The sequence below is a fragment of the Elephas maximus genome, chromosome 7 (genome assembly GCF_024166365.1).
Source record: "Elephas maximus indicus isolate mEleMax1 chromosome 7, mEleMax1 primary haplotype, whole genome shotgun sequence".
Taxonomy (NCBI): Eukaryota; Metazoa; Chordata; class Mammalia; order Proboscidea; family Elephantidae; genus Elephas; species Elephas maximus.
In genome coordinates this window covers 63921068-63942186 of record NC_064825.1, presented here as the reverse complement: position 1 = coordinate 63942186, position 21119 = coordinate 63921068, and the positions used below count along the sequence as shown (strand labels likewise).

Sequence of the window (21119 nt, the reverse complement as noted above, 5' to 3'; positions counted from 1 at the left end):
GAGTTGCTGGAGTGCATTGGGGCTGGCTTGTGTGGGTACACTGGGCAAAGGCAGCACTTGGAGCTCTGGGCCCCATGATCAGCAGTGATAAAGATGAGGACCTTTGAGAAACTAAACCTCAGTTAAAGCAGGTTATTCATTGAGAGAAATTTCTTAACCTGTGACTACTTAACCTTATCCACGCTGTGATTAAGGGAAGTTACAGAATCATTCTTTCTGAAAGCATGCTGGAATCAGAGAGACCAGATATCCTCACCATTTTTCTGCCCCGCCTATGGGAGTCATACCACATGCTCCCATAAGTAACAGTGACTCCATAGACCTGTGAATTCTCACTTCAGAGGTTGACAAGACCCATATCAAAATGTTTGGAGGGGTAAGGCATGTGTAGTTTGAAAAGACATCTCAAGCGATTGCAAGTCTCATCAGGTGCCTGTCATCTCCCACTAGAATTTAAGCTTCATAAGGACATAATTTTTGTCTATTTTGTTTATTCTTATGTCTCTCATACCTAGAGCAGGGCCTAGCACATAGTAGGTGCTTACTGAGTATTTGTTGAATGAATAAAGAAATGACATAATTCTCTATTAAAGGCACCTTCTCCCACCTCTTACTGAGAATCACTGAAATCGTTTTTTTTTTTGGACATAGCCCAGGCACTCACTTGCACAGAGGGCTGGACTGATGACCTTTTGTGTCCATGGTTCTGTAAACTAAATAAGAGGGACCTAAAGCCTCTGTTGGAACCCTGGTGGCACAGTGGCTAAGAGCTATGGCCGTTCAAATCCACCAGCCACTCCTTGGAAACCCTGTGGGGCAGGTCTGTGCTGTCCTATAGCGTCACTGTGAGTTGGAATCAACTCAAACGGCAACAGGTTTGGGTTTTTTTGGAAGGCCTCTTGATTGTGGGTAGGTTGGGATCTCCCAGGCAAGTGCCCGGCGTACTGCCCTGCTGCTGCCTACCTTAGGGAAGGCTGAGGCTTATTCTTCTCATACTGCCTGGCTGAGCAGTCTCTGGTCATCGGCTTGGCTGGGCACCGAATTTCTCGCATCTGTGCCCATGTCCATGTGGGATAGCTCTTGTTTGACTTGCTCTTTTAAAAACAACTTAAGCATGTTGAGGTTTCCTGTTGATCGGGGGCAGCCAGAGGCTGTGACCCAACAGGGAATTGTCGGCCAAGCCCTGACTCACCCAAGCTCCAGTTTTCTGTGTGTGAGCACGCAGTGACAGCAGCCTGGCTCAAGGGCAGCTGGCTGCCTTCCTGTGAATGGCATGGACTCTAGAGCCTGCAAGGCTGGACAGACCAACCTTGAGCACCGTGGCAATTAGGGTCAGGTAGGACTTTCAAAAACATGTTGTCTTTAAACTAAAACTGTTTGGAAACAATTCTAAGTTGACAGCAATTACCATAGTAGACAACTAGAAAAGTATGCTGAAAAGGAAGTACGTTCATGGTCTCTTCATTAAGCTCACCTAAACCTTTTCCTTTTGTATGTGTTGATCATTCACTGAGCACCTTCCAAGCATTGAGTATGTGTTTCTTGACCTGGAAGAAATCATGGTCTAGTAGGGAAGACCAAGAGGTCCCTGATACTTAAAAATTCTGCATTTGAGACAGGGGTGTGCCCAGTGCTGTAGGGATTTCTGCTGAGCTCTGCTTAGGAGCGAGGGTAGTTCACAAGGATGACAGAGGCTATTGCTTCCTCTTTAGAGAGACAACATCTTTTTGTTGTTGTTAGCTGCCATTGAGTCGACTCTAATTCATGGCAACCTTATATACAACACAATGAAGCATTGCCTGGTTCTGCATCATCCTCACAGTCACCAGCGTGTTCAGGTCCATCATTGCAGCTGTTATGCAGTCCATCTTATCGAGGGCCTCCCATGCCCTCAGTGGTCCTGAGTTTCATGATGTCCTCTAGTGATTGATTCCTCCTAATGATGTGTCCAAAGCAAGCAAGCCAGACAGTGTTCTGTTGTGACCTGTAAGGTTTTCATAGGCTAATTTTCAGAAGCAGATAGCCAGGCCTTTCTTGCTAGTCTTTCTTGGTCCACAAACTCTGCTGAAACCTGTTTACCATGAATGAGCTGCTGATATTTAAAATAATAATGGCATAGCTTCTAGCATCATAAGAACATGGCAAGCTACCACAGCATGACAAACTGACAGACAGGTGGTGGAGAAGCAACATAGTTCATGTCCTAGCTTCACCGCTTACCAGCTGAGTGACCTTGGATGAGATATTTAATCTTTCTATGCCTCAGTGTTTTTCACTTGTAAAATGGGAATACGAATAAGTGATAATAACCTCATACAATTTTTGTGAGACTTAAATGAGTTAATACATATAAAAAAAGTTATTTAGTGGACTCTTCCTGGTATTTTCTAAGATGCATCTAAGAAGCCCTGGTGGCACAGTGGGTAAGCACTTTGCTGCTAACTGAAGAGGTTGATGGTTCAAACACACCAGCTGCCCTGTGGGAGAAAAGACCCAGCGATCTGTTCCCAAAGATTACAGCCTAAGAAACCCTATGGGACAGTTCTACTCTGTCCTACAGGGTGGCTATGAAGTGCAATCAGCTTTTTGATGGCACACAACAATAATACATGGATCTGGAGCTGGTAAACAGCTGACATTTGTTTGGATGTAGTGTCCTGAAGTTATTGCCACTGCTGGAGGGGGAGCTGCCTAAGGAGTTGGTCTCCCCACCCCATTAGAGTGGAAAGGACTTCTTTTTTCTTTTTTTAATATTTTATTGTGCTTTAGGTGAAAGTTTACAGAGCAAATTAATTTCCGAGTCAATAATTTATACACAGTTCACACAATGGAATACTACGCAATGATTAAGAACAATGATGAATCTGAAACATCTCATAACATGAAGGAATCTGGACGGCACTATGCTGGGTGAAATTATTCAGTTGGAAAAGGACAAATATTGTACGAGACCACTATTATAAGAACTCAAGGAAAAGTTTAAACACAGAAGAAAATACTCTTTGATGGTTATGAGGGTGAGGAGGAGGGGGAGATGGGTATTCACTAATTAGGTAGCAGACAAGAACTATTTTAGGTGAAGGGCAAGACAACACACAATGTAGGAGAGGTCAGCACAACTGTACTAAACCAAAAGCAAAGAAGTTTCCTGAATACAATCAAATGCTTCAAAGGCCAGAGTAGCAGGAACACGTGTTTGGGGACAGCGATTTCAGGGGACATCGAGGTGAACTGGCATAACAAAATGTATTAAGAAAACATTCTGCGTCCCGCTTTGGTGAGCGGCGTCCAGGGTCTTAAACACTAGCAAGCAGCCATTGGCCATCTAAGGTGTATTCATTGGTCTCAACCCACCTGGACCAAAGGAGAATGAAGAACACCAAAGGCATAAGGTAAAGATGAGCCCAAGAGACAGAAAGGGCCACATAAACCAGAGACTGCATCAGCCCGACACCAGAAGAACTAGATGGTGCCCGGCTACCATCTACAGGGAACACCTCAGAGAACCCCTGATGGAGCAGGAGAACAGTGGGATGTAGATCTCAAATTCTCGTAAAAAGACCAGACTTAATGGTCTGACAGAGACTGGAGGGAACCTGGAGGTCATGGCCCCCAGACCCTTTGTTAGCCCAAGTCTGGAACCATCTCTGAAGCCAACTCTTCAGGCAGGGATTGGACTGAACTGTCTTATAAGAAAATGATACTGGTGAGGAGTGAGCTTCTTGGCTCAAGTAGACACATGAAAGAATGTGGGCAACTCCTGTCTGGAGGTGAGATGAGAAGGCAGAGGAGGACAGGAGCTGGTTGGACATGGGGAATACAGGGTGGAGAGGAGGAGTGTGCTGTCTCATTAGGCGGAGAGCAGCTAGGAGCATATTGCAAGGTGTGCATAAGTTTTTGTATGAGAGGTTGACTTTATTTGGAAACTTTCACTTAAAGCACAATAAATAAAAAGAAATAATTATACACAGATTGTTTTGTGACATTGTAATCCCAGCAATGTGTCAGCACTCTCCCCCTTTCTACCCCAGGTTCTCCGTTTCAGTCATCTGATTTTTTGTCCCTTCCTGCCTTCTCATCTTTGCTTTTGGGCAGGAGTTGCCCATTTGGTCTCATATACTTGATTGTTCTAAGGAGCATGTTCCTCATGAGTGTTATTGTTTGTTTTATAGGTCTATCTAATATTTGGCTGAAAGGTAAACTTAGGAAGTGGCTTCAGTTCTGAGTTAGAAAGGTATCTGGGGGCCCTAGTCTTGGGTTCCTCCAGTCTCCGTCAGACCAGTAAATCTGGTCTTTTTTATGAATTTGAATTTTGCTCTACATTTTTCTCCTACTCTGTCCAGGTCACTCTTGTTGTGGTTCCTGTCAGAATATTCAGTGGTGGTAGCTGGGCACCATCTAGTTCTTCTGGTCTCAGGCTAGTGGAGCCTGTGGTTCATGTGGTCCATTAGGCCTTTGAACTAATTGCTTCCTTGTGTCTTTGGTTTTCTTCATTCTCCTTTGCTCCCAACAGGATGAGACCAATAGTTATAACTTAGATGGCTGCTTGCAAGCTTTTAAGACCCCAGATGATACTCACCAAAACAGGATGTAGAACATTTTCTTCATGAACTGTGTTATGTCAGTTGACCTAGATGTTCCCTGAGACCATGGTCCTTAGCCCTCAGCCCCAGCAGGTCAGTCCTGTGAGGTATTTCATTGTATCTAGGATGGAGAGGACTTTATTGAGGAGCCCTCCTGACTCTTTTGAGGCCCTAAATAATTAGGGCCCAAGTTGAGGAAGCAGAATCTTATGTATGGTAGCAGAAGTCTCAGAGGAAATACGGGCTGGTTAAGGAGAAAGATCAAAGGATTCGAGTATATATTTGGGGCTGCTTCAGGAAGGTTCTTGCTTAGTGGTGTGGTAGGGCTGCCTTGTACCAGCTCACGAGAGTTGATCATTAGCGTTTCTTCCCAACTACACATTCAGTGATGTCACATTAGTAACTTGAAATCAGTCACAGTGGGAATATTTATGCTGCAGAAATTGGCAGATGCTACAAACCTGTGCTTTTTTCCTCAGAGAGCTGGTTGTTAATCATTTAGCAACACATTGTTCCCTAGTTGGCAGATACTAGCCTGCCTTTGGCAGGGTCTCTGGGGATATTGAGTTAGACAGAAAGGTCCATTGCATTTGGCCTTCTGTGGCTAAGGAGCTGTTTCTTTCCTTGAGGACAGCTTTGAAGTTGCATTACTTGGATAGAGTGCTTTTCAGATCGAGAGTCCTACAGGAAAGAGATACTGAGTTCTCTAGCAATAAAACACAATGCCTCTGGTTCTCAGGCCATTCACTGTCATTTTCTTGTATTTTTTCCCCCCCTAGGTCTCAGTCAGTCTCTCCACCTCCAGTTCTCTCCCCACCGAGGAGTCCTATTTACCCCCTCAGTGATAGTGAAACCTCAGCCTGCAGGTACCCCAGCCGCTCCAGCTCCCGGCTGCTCCTCAAGGACTGGCAGCCCCGTGACCCTTCACCCCAAAATCCTCAAGATCCCTCCCCAGACACTTCACCACCCATCTGTCCCATCAACGCCACCAGCTTCAGTTATCTGGACGGGAGTCCTTCAGTGTGCAAGAGAGAAGGCCAGAAAGAGAATGTCCAAGGGGCAGCCCAGGATGTAGAGGGAGTAGCTGCTTGCCTCCCCCTGGCCCAGAGCACTCCATCGCTGGGATCAGCAGCTGGCCCACGGAGCCTCTTGCTGAACCGCACTGGCACTCGAGCCCACAGCCTGGGAATCCGGGAGAAGATTTCAGCATGGGAAGGCCGCCGAGAGGCTTCGCCCAGGATGAGCATGTGTGGAGAGAAGCGGGAGGGTTCTGGGGGTGAGTGGGCAGCCAGTGAAGGCTGTCCCAGTGTGGGCTGTCCCAGTGTGGTGCCATCCCCCTGCAGCTCAGAAAAGACCTTTGATTTCAAGGGCCTCCGGAGGATGAGCAGGACCTTCTCTGAGTGTTCCTACCCTGAGACTGAGGAGGAGGGAGAGGCACTCCCTGTCCGGGACTCTTTCTACCGGCTGGAAAAACGGCCAGGCGGGATTGAGCCCAGTGCCTTCCTCAGGGGGCCTGGCAGCAAGAAGGAGAGCTCAGCAGTGCTGAGCCGGATCCAGAAAATTGAACAGGTCCTGAAGGAGCAGCCAGGCCGGGGACTCCCCCAGCTCCCCAGCAGCTGTTACAGTGTAGACCGAGGGAGAAGGAAGCCTGGAACCTTGGGCATCTTGGAGGAGCTGACAGGGAGCTCAAGTGTGAGCGCTGGCAGCCGAGCAGTAGGAGTGGCTGGAGTTGCGGGGGAGGCGGGCCCACCCCCGGAGAAGGAAGGCAGTGGCTCCACTAAGCCAGGGACCCCCAGAAATAGCCCTAGTTCTCAGCTGCTGCCATCAAAGAATTCCCCTGATCCCGCTGTGAACCCTGTCCCCAAACCCAAACGCACCTTTGAATATGAGGCTGACAAGAACCCCAAGAGTAAGCCAAGCAATGGTCTACCTCCTTCGCTCACACCTGCTGCTCCACCCCCTCTGCCCTCCACCCCAGCCCCACCAGTCACCCGGAGACCCAAGAAGGACACGCGTGGTCACCGCAAGTCCCAGAGCAGGTAACACATGTCCTTCCAGTGTCTTGTAGCTGAGCACAGTGGCTTTCTTTTTAAGTGGAGGATGCAAAAGCAGATCGTAGCGGGTCAGAGTGGATAGGGCTTTCTAAGCTCTGACGCGTCAAATAATTGCTAGGTGGTAGTTGTGGTAGTGCAAGATGAGATTGTTCTTCTGCTCTAACAGGAGTGGTAGAGGGAAAGCACTTCTTCCAAATGCTGTGGACTGAAGATACTGCTGGGGTGGGACTGTGTCCTGAGCTCTGTTGGAGCTTCTACAGTCCTCTGTAGGAAGGGCAGGGCTGCCTCACTTTTAGAGTAGATACTCCTTTGATGACTAATAGCATCTTAACCTCACTACTACCTGAAATGCCAGCATTAGAAATTAATTTCTTAGAGCGAATCATTATCTGAATACTGGATGGTATCACACAGTAGTGTCAATAAATTCAACATGGTTTCCTCACTCAGAGCCTCCTGGCCATATAGGAACCCTGGACCTGTATGAAGAGCAGATCTGAAAGGAGAGACTGATCGCAAAAGGAGCGAAAGAACATTTCACCTACTTCTTGGCAGTGTCCAAGAGCAACCTGTTTCTGAGGCTCTTATTGGCTTCCTGGCCAGTCTCAGCATTTCTGACCCTGCTACCAGGGCTATCTCCATAATGTGTAGTGACTGTTGAAAGTTGACAGGTGTCTTGTTCTCTGATTCTGTCTATATTCATCCATTTCTCAAAACACCTATCCAGAACTTGCTGTACACTATGTCTTGTACTGGTCAGGGGGACACAGGCAAATAAGACATGGCTCTTCCTTTCAAGGACTTCATGATCTGGTACAAGTGATAGATGCACAAATAAATCATAGATGCTGTGATACACTCCCTGATCCAGGTAGGTCCAGAGATCCAGACTAGAGCGTCTTAAAGTAGGGAGCGAGGGAAGACTCCTCACAGAGTGAGTTTCAGAGCTAAATTTAGAAGAGCAAAAAGCAGTTAACTACATAGAAAAAAAGGGTGAGGAGAGTATGTCAGCCTGAAGGTTTTATACATACATAAACATTATATTTATATATAACATACGCACACTGTATATGGTGGAGTCACCTCATGTAAGAATTAACTTAGGCAAATTTAAATCTGTGCTCTTGGAAAAAAAGAGAAACTTCAAAGAGTGCAGGCGATTCTACCTGCCTCTCCACCTATTGATCATACTTCCCTGAGTGAGCTAGATAGTAAGTTTGGATCTGTTGTGCCAGGTGTGTGATTCTTATATTTAATATACTTCTTAATTAAAGTATATATATATAAGCCAGATATTCTTCTGGTATTCAACCAAAGAAAAAGAAACCTATTAAAAAATATGGGGAAGAATCGGACTGTATTAGTCTTAGACTAGTATATATATGTCAGTCCTTTACATGGTATCTTCCTTGTAATTTTCAAAAATAATTTGACTGAATATGATTTCTGTCTTATTTGCGGGCAGGAGAACTACCTACATAAGCTGTGACTCTACTATATATGCCAGTGAACAAATGAAAACTTGGTCTCAGTCCAGCACTGGGCCACGGACCAACATTTGGGAGCCACTGGATTCAGCCTTTGGACATTTAGCTATTTAAGAAGTCTGGACCAAAGAGATTTGGGAGTCATCAAGGTAGAAATGGTAGATATGGTGATGGCTTTAGATGAGGCCCCCAGAAAGTATAGAGTGAGAAAAAGAGAGTCTTGAAGACAGACTCTGAGAGAGCCTGGGATTTAAAAGGCAAGTGGAAAAGGAGAATCTCTCACAGAAGCCTGGCAGATAATTTCCAAAGAGGTAGTTGAAAACTAGGAGACATTGTCACAGAGGCCAAGCGAGGGGAATACCAGTATAAAATCTTCAGCTGTGTTGCATGCTGTTGAAGGGCCAGGCAAGCTGAGAACAAGATGTGGCACCCCAGGATTCTCAGGGAGGGTTGTTCATTAAACAAAAGGGAAAGGACTCCGTTGGCTGAATGGTCTGATGACACTCAAAAGAAGAGAGAGGTGTTAATGGTAAGAGGAGGGGCTCAGTCAGTGCCTTTCCTTGTCTCCCTCCCCAGAAGCCAGCTGAGACCTGCCTTGGAGAGGGAGAGGATGTGGTTGGGGTAAAGTCTCAGATGAGGGAAGTACCTCCCTGAAGAAGGAAAGGAATAGAGAATACTGTGAGACCAGAGGCATGTGGCTGAGGAGCAAATAAGCTCTGGTCTTGAAAGTCTACAGTAAAGGGGAAAGTTATTCAGGGGATGGAAAGGAGCAGGCTTCTCGCTGAAGGGAAGCTGGGTCTCAAAAGTAGCTTCTGGCTGCTGATTATCCTAGCTCTACCTCCGAAGTAGTCCGATTCGTTTTGAGGGCTTAGCCTTTCCCATTTCAACAAACCATGCACTACTAATTGCACCTCCACACACCAGACAACCCTGGGCATCACCAGTCCATGTGGAGCTCTTACTGCCTGCTCAGTATAGTAGCAAGAACCCTGGCTGAGATGCAGATATGGATGTGAGACTCTAGAGGGCAGATCAAGCAGTCAGTTCCTGTGGCAGTGGCAGGTACTTATCAAAAGGATGTTCTCCAGGGCTTGGAGGCCAAAGTGTAGTTAAAAGCTCAGACTCTGGAGTCAGACAGCCTGGGCAAGTCCTACCCCTGGTCCCTTCATCTTTATGTGCCTTGAGTTCCTCATTTGTAAAATGGGACAATACTTGATAGACCCTTGTGAGGATTAATGAGATAACACATGTAAAGCATTTGACATGGCATCTGACATATACCACCCTTTCAAGCTATGGTAGTTGTTATTGGTAAGGGCAGGGCACATCACAGGCTTCTGGGCCTTTCAGACCGTTTATGTCTTCATTTGGAATGGTGAGTTTAGATCCATCTTGAAGTTTTGCTCAGTAGCTGGTTTTATGAAAAGGACCCCTGGTCTTTGTTATTCCAAGGCCATTTCTCAAGGCAGTAGGGATGTGATCTAGCTGGAATGACTTTTGCTCTTGTTATCCACAGAAAATCCTTTGAGTTTGAGGATGCATCCAGTCTCCAGTCCCTGTACCCCTCTTCTCCCACTGAGAATGGTACTGAGAGCCAACCCAAGTTTGGATCCAAAAGCACTTTAGAAGAAAATGCCTATGAGGATATTGTGGGTAAGCAGTGGCGGAGCTGGTGGGCTGGGTCGTCTCTGGGGGCCTGGGGACTGCAGAAGGACAGGAACAGGAGGAGGAGACACAGGTTCCACCTCATTTACCATGGACAGACACGGCCTCCATTTCTGGAGTTTTTCACAGGAAATGGGCATCAGAGGAAGCACTGTAGCGAAGACGGAGCTGCTGAGTGATTAAAGCATGGCTCTTGAATGAGCTGAAATCCAAAGAGTCTTTGGAACCATAAGAAAGGGAAAACCACACCACCCCTTCCTTTTGTTTTTGGGAGGCTTTAGAGTCCAACAGGAGTCCCTAGATGATGCAAATGGTTAAGTACTCAGCTGCTAACTGAAAGGTTGGGGGTTTGAATCTACCCAGAGGTGGCTTAGAAGAAAGGGCTGATGATCTCCTTCCAAGAGGTCACAGCCATTGAAAACGCTATGGAGTACAGTTCTGCTGTGAAACAAATGGGATTGCCGTGAGCTGGAATCAATTTGGCAGCTGTTTTTTTTTTTTTAACTGTTTAGAGTCCAGGGCCTTCTTCCTTACCTGTGTGTTCTTAGACAAATCATTTAAACTCTCTGAGGCCTCTGTTTTTGTCTGATGATGTGAGGATGTTAATAGCAACAACAGTAGTAATGCTTCCTGAGGTTATTTTTAGGATTAAATGAGATAAAATAAATATCAAATTATCCTAGAACAATGCCTAGTCCTTAGTATGCATCTCTCCTATTCTTCAACTAAAGTAAGTAGTGTCAAGAATTGGAAAAGACCTGAGATTATACCCTGCTTGCAGGCAAGTTTGACCCGCCCCAGTTTCATAGATGCTGACAGAACACACCAGACAAAGACTTTATTACTCATAGCACAGCAAGCAGCATGAGGTTCATGTTCACACGAGTGCCCCCTGTCCCCAAGTCCCATGGGGGCAGGTGTGGAGGAGGCCCAGGTGGAAGTTGCACACACACACGGTGGATCTGTGTCACAGCTTGGGAAACCCCATTCTTTTAAAGGGGCTGCTACCAAACCCACCTAACCTTTGCCCTGGAAGGAGACATTATCTTTATGATTGTGATCAGGAAACAAATCTGCTTCTGCTTTGGAAAGAGACCCTGTGTCTTCCAAGGCTGCTCGCCATATAACATCCATGGAATTAAAGTTCAGAACTGTCAGTGCCTCAGAAGAAGGGCAGGAATGCAAGAGACTTACAGAGAATTGTCTCCCAACAAGTGGGGGGATTTTGATGTTGGCAAATATGAGTTTATCTTTGGCATTCGTTTTAATTCTGGCCTCATTTCCTTCATTGGGGCTTCATATCTGCTCAAGTAAAGCATGTGTCTCGGTGTAAATGGATGAAGAGGAGAGAAGTAGTGTGCTTGTGAGCTCCTTCACTCCCTTTCTCTTTCTGTCTCTCTCTCTCTCTCAGGCCTTGAGGCTGGAAAACATGGTCTCAGTTAACACTTAAGAGAGAGAAGGAGCCTCAGTACAGGCAACCCTCCATATTCTCAAAAAAATCATGGGATCTTTTGAAGAGAAGGCCATCTCTTCCTTCATTTGCTCAAAGCCATTAGTTTCTTAGTTTTCCCATTACAACGCTGGACCAGCATTTCTGGGCAGGCAGTGGCAGCGCTGACCCACAGAGGCACTGCTTTCCCAGAACACAGTGTATACAGTATGTGGCCATGAAAATTGTGTCATAACAGGGAGACCATGTGGGAGGGAGGCCTCTTTCTTTACCACTTGGGAAGAGACACCCAGAGGTTGCTCAGAGCTGAAGTCGAGAGCTGTGGGGATCAGAGCCACAACCTATCCCATCCTCACGGCCCCACCATCCCTTTGCACGGCACATTCCAGCTTTCTCTAGTTTGGAAGAAATCGTACTGTGTCATCTCTGCCCAGGGCCCTTGGGAGTACCATGTGGCTTCCACAGTGGGCAGAGGGGGCTGAGTTTTTCCTCCATCCCTTCCCCCAGTCTACCAGGCACCACCAACACCATGGTCCTCACTGTTCTCTCTCACTATTCTCTGTGCTGCCCAGGAATTCCAAGTGGGAGAATATTTTTGCATCAACTGAAGTAAGAGAAAGGGGCGGCTTCAACCGTTTTTCCCTGTCTAGAATTCCCACAATTCCAGGGCCTTGTTTAGGGTTTTTTGGGTCCATGTCTGAGGGAAGATTCTTGGAGGTATCACTCTGGGCAACAGAAATGTTCTGTGGGCCTTCTTAAGTCAGGTTAGAGAGAAAGGGAAGAGAGAGGCAAGTGTGTCTGGGCCCTAGCCTCCTCATGCATCAGAAGGGACTTTTTGCCACTTTGGGATATTGCATGAGAAGGTAAATAAATACAGGAGAAGCTTGGATGCTTCTTAGCTAGGTGAACTAGAGTATAAAAATGGTGTGGAGGTGTCATCCAACCTCCTTGTCTAACTTCACGAGGCGGGGAGAAAGAGAATCAGTATCAGCATCAGCCCAAGGCTGATTCCTGTGAGGTGGAGGTCAGACATACCTCCACCCTCCAACTAAATTTTAACACCAGCCATCCCTCCCACAACACTCTTTACTTCTCTGCTGGGTTCGTTAATTAGTTGCAATAGCCACACAGAACTCAAAGACAATACTCAGGATTATGGGGTTTATTCGGAAAGTAACAGTAACAGGAAGTAACAGGATCAGGAATGACTCAGGATACAGTTCTTTGATCAGGACATCTTCTCAGCCATGCATGCAGGCCTCTCTCTGGCCTTCAGGCTCTCAGCCTTTTGGCCTGGCCTCTACCCTGCTCAGGCAAGCGTTACAAAGCTCTTTAGCTCTGCCAGTAAGTGCACGGAGGCACCCTACCTGGCCAACAAGCCTCCTGCCCAAAGGCACTTAGCTCTTTCTTTCCATGGGTCAGCACACCCACCGTAGCTACCTTTTTCTGTGGGCCAGGAAGCCCACCGTGCCGTATCTCACCAGCCTCCTGGTTCCTGCTGCTACCGTTTCTCTGCCACTGCATCTCTCCTGTGTTACTGCACCCTCTCTCTGTCTCCTGGGTCTAGAAGGTTCTCAGTGCAGGGCCCCTAGTCAAAAGGACATGCTCCATTCCTGGCTCTTCTTTCTTGATGGTAGTGAGGTCCCCCCTTTTGCTCTCGGCTTGACTCTCTTTTTGAGCTGAATGGGATGGCCAACTGACCAGTCCCTTACACCAAACCAAACCCATTGCTGTTGAGTCGATTCTGACTCGTAATGACCTTATAGGACAGAGTAGGACTGCGCCATAGGACTTTCAAGGAGCAGCTGGTGGATTCAAACTGCAGACCTTTTGATTAGCAGCCTGAGCTCCTAACCAGGGTGCCACCAGGGTTCCACACACCTTATTTGCATGGCCCCACCCCCACAATATGGCCTTGGTGATAGAAACAATGCCAGAGATCAAATGATAGAATTTTGCAAGACCAACGACTTCTTCATTGCAAATACCTTCTTTCACCAACATAAACGACGACTATACACATGGACCTCACCAGATGGAACACACAGAAATCAAATTGACTACACCTGGGGAAAGAGACGAGGGAAGACCTCAATATCATCAGTCAGAACAAGGCCAGGGGCTGACTGTGAAACAGACCATCAGTTGCTCATATGCAGGTTCAAGCTGAAACTGAAGAAAATCAGAGCAAGTCCACGAGAGCCAAAATATGACCTTGAGTGTATCCCACCTGAATTTAGAGACCACCTCAAGAATAGATTTGACACATTGAACACTAGTGACCGAAGACCAAACGAGTTCTGGAATGACAAGGACATCATCCATGAAGAAAGCAAGAGGTCACTGAAAAGACAGGAAAGAAAGAAAAGACCAAGATGGATGTCAGAGGAGACTCTGAAATTTGCTCTTGAGCATCGAGCAGCTAAAGCAAAAGGAAGAATTGATGCAGTAAAAGAACTGAACAGAAGATTTCAAAGGGCCTCTGGAGAAGACAAAGTAAAGTATTATACTGATATGTGCAAAGAGCTGGAGATGGAAAACCAAAAGGGAAGAACACGCTCGGCTTTTCTCAAGCTGAAAGAACTGAAGAAAAAATTCAAGCCTCGAGTTGCAGTAGTGAAGGGTTCCATGAGGAAAATATTAAATGATGCAGGAAGCATCAAAAGAAGATGGAAGGAATACACAGAGTCATTATACCAAAAAGAATTAGTCGATATTCAAGCATTTCAAGAGGTGGCAGATGATCAGGAACCGATGGTACTGAAGGAAGAAGTCCAAGCTGCTCTGAAGGCATTGGCGAAAAACAAGGCTCCAGGAATTGATGGATCATCAGTTGAGATGTTTCAACAGACAGATGCAGCGCTGGAGGTGCTCACTTGTCTATGCCAAGAAATATGGAAGACAGCTTCCTGGCCAACTGACTGGAAGAGATCCATATTTATGCCTATTCCCAAGAAAGGTGATCCAACCGAATGTGGAAACTATAGAACAATATCATTAATATCACATGCAAGGAAAATTTTGCTGAAGATCATTCAAAAACAGCTGCAGCAGTATATCAACAGGGAACTGCCAGAAATTCAGGCTGATTTCAGAAGAGGATGTGGAACCAGGGATATCATTGCTGATGTCAGGTGGATCCTGGCTGAAAGCAGAGAATACCAGAAGGATGTTTACCTGTGTTTTATTGACTATGCAAAGGCATTCGACTGTGTGGATCGTAACAAATTATGGATAACACTGCGAAGAATAGGAATTCCAGAACACTTAATTGTGGTCATGAGGAACCTTTACATAGATCAAGAGGCAGTTGTTCGGACATAACAAGGGGATACTGATTGGTTTAAAGTCAGGAAAGGTGTGCGTCAAGGTTGTATTCTTTCACCGTACCTATTTAATCTATATGCTGAACAAATAATCCGAGAAGCTGGACTATATGTAGAAGAACGGGGCATCAGAATTGGAGGAAGACTCATTAACAACCTTGCTTTATGCAGATGACACAACCTTGCTTGCTGAAAGTGAAGAGGACTTGAAGCACTTACTAATGAAGATCAGAGACCACAGCCTTCAGTATGGATTACACCTCAACATAAAGAAAACAAAAATCCTCACAACTGGACCAATGAGCAACATCATGATAAAGGGAGAAAAGATTGAAGTTGTCAAGGGTTTCATTTTACTTGGATCCACAATCAACAGCCATGGAAGCAGCAGTCAAGAAATCAAAAGACGCATTGCATTGGGTAAATCTGCTGCAAGGGACCTCATCAAAGTGTTGAAGAGCAAAGATGTCACCCTGAAGACTAAGGTGCGCCTGACCCAAGCCATGGTATTTTCAATCACATCATATGCGTGTGAAAGCTGGACAATGAATAAGGAACACCGAAGAAGAGTCGATGCCTTTGAATTGTGGTGTTGGCGAAGAATATTGGATATACCATGGACTGCCAAAAGAACGAACAAATCTGTCTTGGAAGAAGTGCAGTCAGAATGCTCCTTAGAGGCAAGCATGGCGAGACTGCGTCTTACATACTTTGGACATGTCAGGAGAGATCAGTCCCTGGAGAAGGATATCATGCTTGGCAAAGTACAGGGTCAGCGGAAAAGAGGAAGATCCTCATTGAGGTGGATTGACACAGTGGCTGCAACAATGAGCTCAAGCATAACAACGATTGTAAGGATGGCTCAGGACCGGGCAGTGTTTCGTTCTGTTGTGCATAGGGTCGCTATGAGTCGGAACCGACTTGACGGCACCTAACAACAACAACACCCCCACAAGGATGCCATCCACCTTATTTGTATTATGAGCAAGCTGTCGAATCCCCTTGGTGGGCCACAAGCACCTTATTTGCATAAAAAATATTTGCATAAAAATATTTGCATAGTCCCTTCCAATCATTTGCTTGAAGTTACAAGACCATGGCAAGAAAGGCCATGTAAAAGGAGTCCATCACACGGCATAGAGTTAGGGATTAGGGCTGAGATGGAGTGAAATTGGAGTTGTGGCATCTTCCTTAACTGCTCAGCTAGCTTCTGGATCTTTGGAGAATTATGTAGGGAGTAGGGGGAAGAGGAAAGGGTGCACAGGAAAGAGGGCAGGGGAGTGACCCAGACACATGGTAAGGAGTATACTGCATGGAGGTTTGGGTTTTATTCCATGCCTGTCGGGTGGAGGTGGAAATGGGTTTCAGAGTCTGGAGTTTGGACAGTGCCCTGCATGTGTTTTCCCTCCATATCCCCGACAGCAGTCCAGTCTGAATTTCTAGGACCTGACCGGTCCACGGAGACTAGCAAGAAATACAAGGGAGAATATTTTATTTCTGTTAGATTCTGGTCATTTTAGCCTTTCTCCTCCCATAAAGACAGGCCCAAGAAGGACCCTTGTTGTCGAACTCTGATGTCAGAATCGCTTTTGCCTCAGATTGATCAGTGGCTCTGACTTCCCGGGAGCCCTCTCCCTTGCTTTGGCCCAGCCTGTACTCTGAGAGATTAAGGTTGTTTCTTGTGCCATTTAGGTTATCCAGCTCCTGTGCTGCCTCACTTTCACAGGGATGGAATGCAGCTTTGTTCTGAGAGTGTGATAACCGGCTGTGGAGGAGGCAGAGAGTACCCGTGCTAAATCTGCATGTGGGTACTAGCTAATTGGACTGGAGTTCCTTGTGTGTTAGAGATTGAGGGCCAGTTGGCCCAGACACTAACATGTCTTCTCTCTGAAGAGGGGATTTGAACGAGGGGCCTTAGCAAGTTTACTGGCCTCCCTCCCACACTAGGCATGATGCCTGGGAAACTGGGGTGGGGCACTCCAGAACAGGCTGAGGTTTATCCTACTAATTTGCAGTAGAGGGGTTCAAAATGAGAGTTCTGTCTTGTTGCTTCCTGGAGCTGCTAATTCTTGCTTGTCCAAATTGACATTTGCCCCTGGAAGATGCAGTTATTCTACAAAGCCTAATAGTTATTTCCATTCTGAGCCTGACACTTAAAAATGCACCCAAGGAAGCAGCTTATTAGGGAGTTATGTGAAGTGGCCTCGGCGCCTGACCAAGGAGCCTGTGCTGCATTCCTGCAGAGATTCCCACTCCCATCAGCTAGCTAGGACTCAGGGAGAGCTTCCAGGAACTTGAGCAGGATACAAGCTGGGGACAGGGCCAGTCGGCCTGGACTGGAAAGCCTTTTGAACCTCCACTGTCTCTTGCCTTCTTCTCTCATTTGCCCCCAGGCTGGGAAAAACAGGAACGAAGGGCACCTACCAGGATGAAGAAGGAAATGAGGCAGCCAAGAGGTGCAACCCAGAGGACAGTGCTGGTGCTGTTAGGAAATGGTGGCAAGGCAAAGCTTGGGGGTGGACAACAAGTGGCCCCTTAGAGCTCCCAACTGATGGGCTGTCCATTGCTGGGAGGAGTTGGGCCCTTATCCTGACCCTCTCTCTGCTGTGTGATGAGGGGAAGAAGCTGAAAACCAAGAGGAAGAACTGGTTGGAAGAGGGGAAGGTTGGGAGGGAAGCTGCAGGTCCAGAGCCCTAGCTGTGGATGTAGGCCAGGAGGCTTAGGGTTGGAGAAATGCTTAGTGCCTGTGCACATACACACCCCCTTCCCTAACTGGTTCTTCCACATGTGGTTAATGACCAGAGGAGCCTGGGAGAGAAGTGGGGCAGGGCTGGGTGGGGCTGGGCTCTGACAGTCCCCTTTAGAAGAGTGCAAAGCAGAAATTCTTGGCAATCCCCTTGTCCCTTATCTCATCAGCAAAGCTGGGAAAAGTTGAGACCTCTGGCTTCCCCAGCTGGACTTTGATGAGATGGGGCTGCTTAGGGCCAAGCCTGCAGGGAAGAGGGCCTACCTCTTTATCCCTCTCCAAGGGCAGCGTAGACCTCCCTTGAGGAAGTTGGGCAGGAATGCAAGTGAAAGCCCTGTGGTCTGCTTGACTTCCTGCCAACAGTCTATGCCCCTGCTAAATTTTCGCCATGGTTCTCTTCTCAGCACTAATTTTTCAGCCTTCCGATCACTCTGCTCCTTCGTGGCAGTTCTGAACACTATTCCCCACCTTCCTTCTCCCCATTCTGAGCCATTGTCTTGGTGTTTATTTGTACTCAGCAGGTTCAGTTTAGTGGTGTTCTAAGACTCAGAGACTGCTTGGTTTCTACACATCCCCATCCCCTTGGCACTGTTACTGCCCAGAGAGATTATTGAGGATATCTCTGAGACACCTCCAAAAGAGAGGAAAGGTCCAGGAAGTTGGGGATAGAGCAGGTGAACAAGGACTGTGAAGGGACCAAACTAAGGCTGAGGAGGCAAGCCTTGGGCTGGGGTCAGCAATCATTTCCTGGAAATATCAGAGAGGATGCTAAACATTGCTGGAGAAGAGAGAGGCTGGCGTTAAGGCTGAGTAGGAGTGGGCGTTTGAGGCTTTCCTGAAATCTAGTTTCCAGAGGTAGTTCTAGTCTTGAGAACCTCATGTTCCCAACTCTTTTCCTCCATGTCGTCATTACTGTGCGTTGACATTATACATCTTTTACTTCCCTGGGCCTCAATTTTCTACATCTTTTTCTTGGAACTTTGGGTTTTGTATCAATGCTCTGATGTGGGGGAAAGAAAAATGGGAGAACAGTGGGGAGGGAGAAAGGGAGGGAAGGAGGAAAAGAGAGTTAGCTTTGGGACACGTATCATGCCACTCAGAAGCTCTTAGGAAGTTTAGAAACACCTTTCTAAAGCAGTCATTCTTAATGGGAGAGGGGCGATTTTGCCACCACCAGGGGACATTTGGCAGTGTCTGGAGACATTTTTGGTTGTTGCTATAGTCATCTGGTGGATAAAGGCCAGAGTTGCTGCTAAACATGCTATAAATGTGCAGGGCAGTCAGCCATTATTCAGCCCAAAATGTCAACAGTGCTGAGGTTGAGAGACTCCAAGCTAAAGGAATTGAGCCAAGGCCTTCCTATAGGTTGGGGGATGATGATATGGACTCTGGCTGGTCATCCAGCCCAAGGAAGTTTGAATTCAATGAGCTTGTAATAAATGTTCTTCCTCCCGTGGTCTGGATAGTGATGCTCTGGTCCTATTTCAAGGGATCAGGAAAACTGTGTCCTGGCATTCTCCCATTCTTAATCCCTCTACCGGACTCCTTGCAGGATGTATGTTGGAGAGGAGCCAACAAGTACAGAGTCCATCCTGACTCCTCCCTAAGTGCCCCACAGTGGGGTAGGCTGGAGACAAACATGCAGGGGATGCCAGATTTGATATTTGTATTCTTGAAGCAGGGCTGCTAAGGCCAGCTCTGCTTAGTCAGTGCTCTGGAATGGAGACAAGTCATTTTAATAGCATGAGTGTGTTACAGGAAAAGGTTGGCTCAATTGCTAGGGACTCTGCTTGGTGTTTGGGAATCAACTTAATCTAGTCTGAAATCCTTTCTCGACCCATCTTTGACTCTTAAATTTACAGAGATTTTCATTGCTCCTCTTGCAGTCTAATTAGCTGTGACTGAATTACCTCACCCTACTCCCTAAATTCATTGAGAGTAGTGAGTAGATAGGAGCCCTGGTGGTGTAGTGGTTAAGCGCTTAGCTGCTAACCAAAAAGTCGGCAGTTCGAACCCACCAGCAGCTCCGTGGGAGAAAAATGTGGCAGTTTGCTTCCGTAAAGATTCCGTAAAGCCTTGGAAACCCTATGGGGCAGTTCTACTCTGCCCTGTGGGGTTGCTATGAGTAGGAATTGACTTGATGGCAGTGGGTTTGGTTGGTTTGGAATAAGTAGATGGAGTCCCTGGGTGGTGCAAACTGTTAAGCGCTTGATTACCACCCAGAAGGTTGGCAGTTCGAACCTACCCAGAGGTGCCTAAGAAGACAGGCCTGGTGATCTGCTTCTGAAGAGTCACAGCCTTGAAAACCCTATGGAGCAGTCCTACTCTGCACACATAGGGCTGCCATGAGTCAGAATCATCTCAACGGCAGGTAACAACTACAGAAAGTAGATGCCACATTTTATAGAATCTCGGCTTTGGGAACTGACAAATCTGTAAGCATATAGGGATTGGTTTTTCTCCTGTGTCCTCTCCCAGCAGCCTTTTGCTTCTAGTCCTATAGCTCTTTCTTCTGCCTGTGCTCTGAACTCCTCTGGGGTGTGAGGCACATTCAGAGTACTCTGTGGGACAGGCATGGGGGTCAGTGGTCACCCAGACTCAGTCCTGCTGCTCAATAGTGAGGCACTGGAGTGAGCCATGCTTACCTCCAGCAAAGCCCTATTCTACTCACTGGGCACTGGGTCTCAAGTCCCAAATGGTGATGGTAGGAGCCAGAGGTGGGGGGTAGGGGGCGGGATCCAGAAACACAAAGGAAAGGTGGGTCAGAGGGCTATATTCACCCTGAGTCCTCATGGATCTTGTCATTATGATTCTGTTGCCAGGATTTAGCCAGAACTGACCTGACTCCTATTCTTGTATTTAAGAAAAGTGTAGGCATGTGTTGGAGAGGAAGGAGCAGGAGGGTATGACTTGCGGGAAGGAGTATCTCTCAAAATTTTCTGCCCTTCAAGGGCGGGAACCATATTTTGGATTCCTCTGAGATTTTCTGGTAGTGTCAGTATGGTACCTGCTGCCAGGGATTCTGGAAATCAGTATTGAAAAGCAAGAACCTCCTCACTCTCTGTAGCCCAGACTCTTTTCAAGGCTTTCTCATATCCCCTGTATCACAGGAGGAGAGTTTATTCCAAAAGGGAAGTCATGATCATTTTCTTTTTGCTAAGATCAGCAGTAGAGGAAATAGGCCAATAATGTAGTAAGAGGAATTAATCGAACAAATGATTACTGAGCACTTACACTTCATCATTGATCTGGGTGCTGGAGTTTCCTTAGTGAACAAAACAAAATCCCCAAAGACCTGCTGAGCCGTGTAACAGATGAGAGGGAGGTCTGGAAAAGCCCTGCTCCCTGGGGCTCCTTGGAGTTCTTTAAGAGTTCCTCTATACTCATCCCCAAATGTTGGTTCTCGGGAGTGGTCTGGAAACGGGACAGTTTTGTGGCCTCTGAAAGTCTCTCTTACCTTGAACTATTTATCTCGGTGGCTTTAGCAGCAGAGGGACGGGAGCCAAGGAAAGATTCCTGGTGTTGGCTTTGTCCTCTGGCTGGGCACAGGCAGGGGTAGCTGAGTCGGTCTTGTGCAATCCCTGAATTTATAAAGCAGAGGCCAGACAAGGCTGAGCAGAACTGGGGGTGGGGGGGTTCAGCTTCTGGACTTGGGGCCGGAATCTGTTTGTAGCCTCCCCACTGCAGACGGGCAACTGCATGACTCATGGGCTGAAGAGGCCAGGCAGAAACAATTCTCTTTGGTTGACAGGAATTCTGCTTATTTATGTGTATGTGTGTGCATGTGTGTGTGCGTTTGTGCGTGTGC

At 46.9% G+C, this 21119-nt stretch overlaps 1 protein-coding gene across 12 annotated transcripts in view; it reads left to right on the top strand.

Moving 5' to 3' along the window:
- DENND2B (DENN domain containing 2B) overlaps nucleotides 1-21119 on the top strand; it is a 220676-nt gene that overhangs the window by 176805 nt on the left and 22752 nt on the right. For 6 of the 12 annotated variants that reach the window (XM_049890320.1, XM_049890316.1, XM_049890318.1 and 3 more), the window contains 3 exons: nucleotides 5363-6622; nucleotides 9641-9777; nucleotides 16959-17021. The exons of 1 other annotated variant lie outside the window; for it this stretch is intronic. In XM_049890320.1, the coding sequence (XP_049746277.1) occupies nucleotides 5363-6622; nucleotides 9641-9777; nucleotides 16959-17021 (1460 nt within the window). Of the gene's footprint in view, nucleotides 1-5362; nucleotides 6623-9640; nucleotides 9778-16958; nucleotides 17022-20056; nucleotides 21082-21119 lie in introns of those variants that run through there. 5 more of the 12 variants (XM_049890322.1, XM_049890321.1, XM_049890323.1 and 2 more) reach the window with 5 other exon arrangements.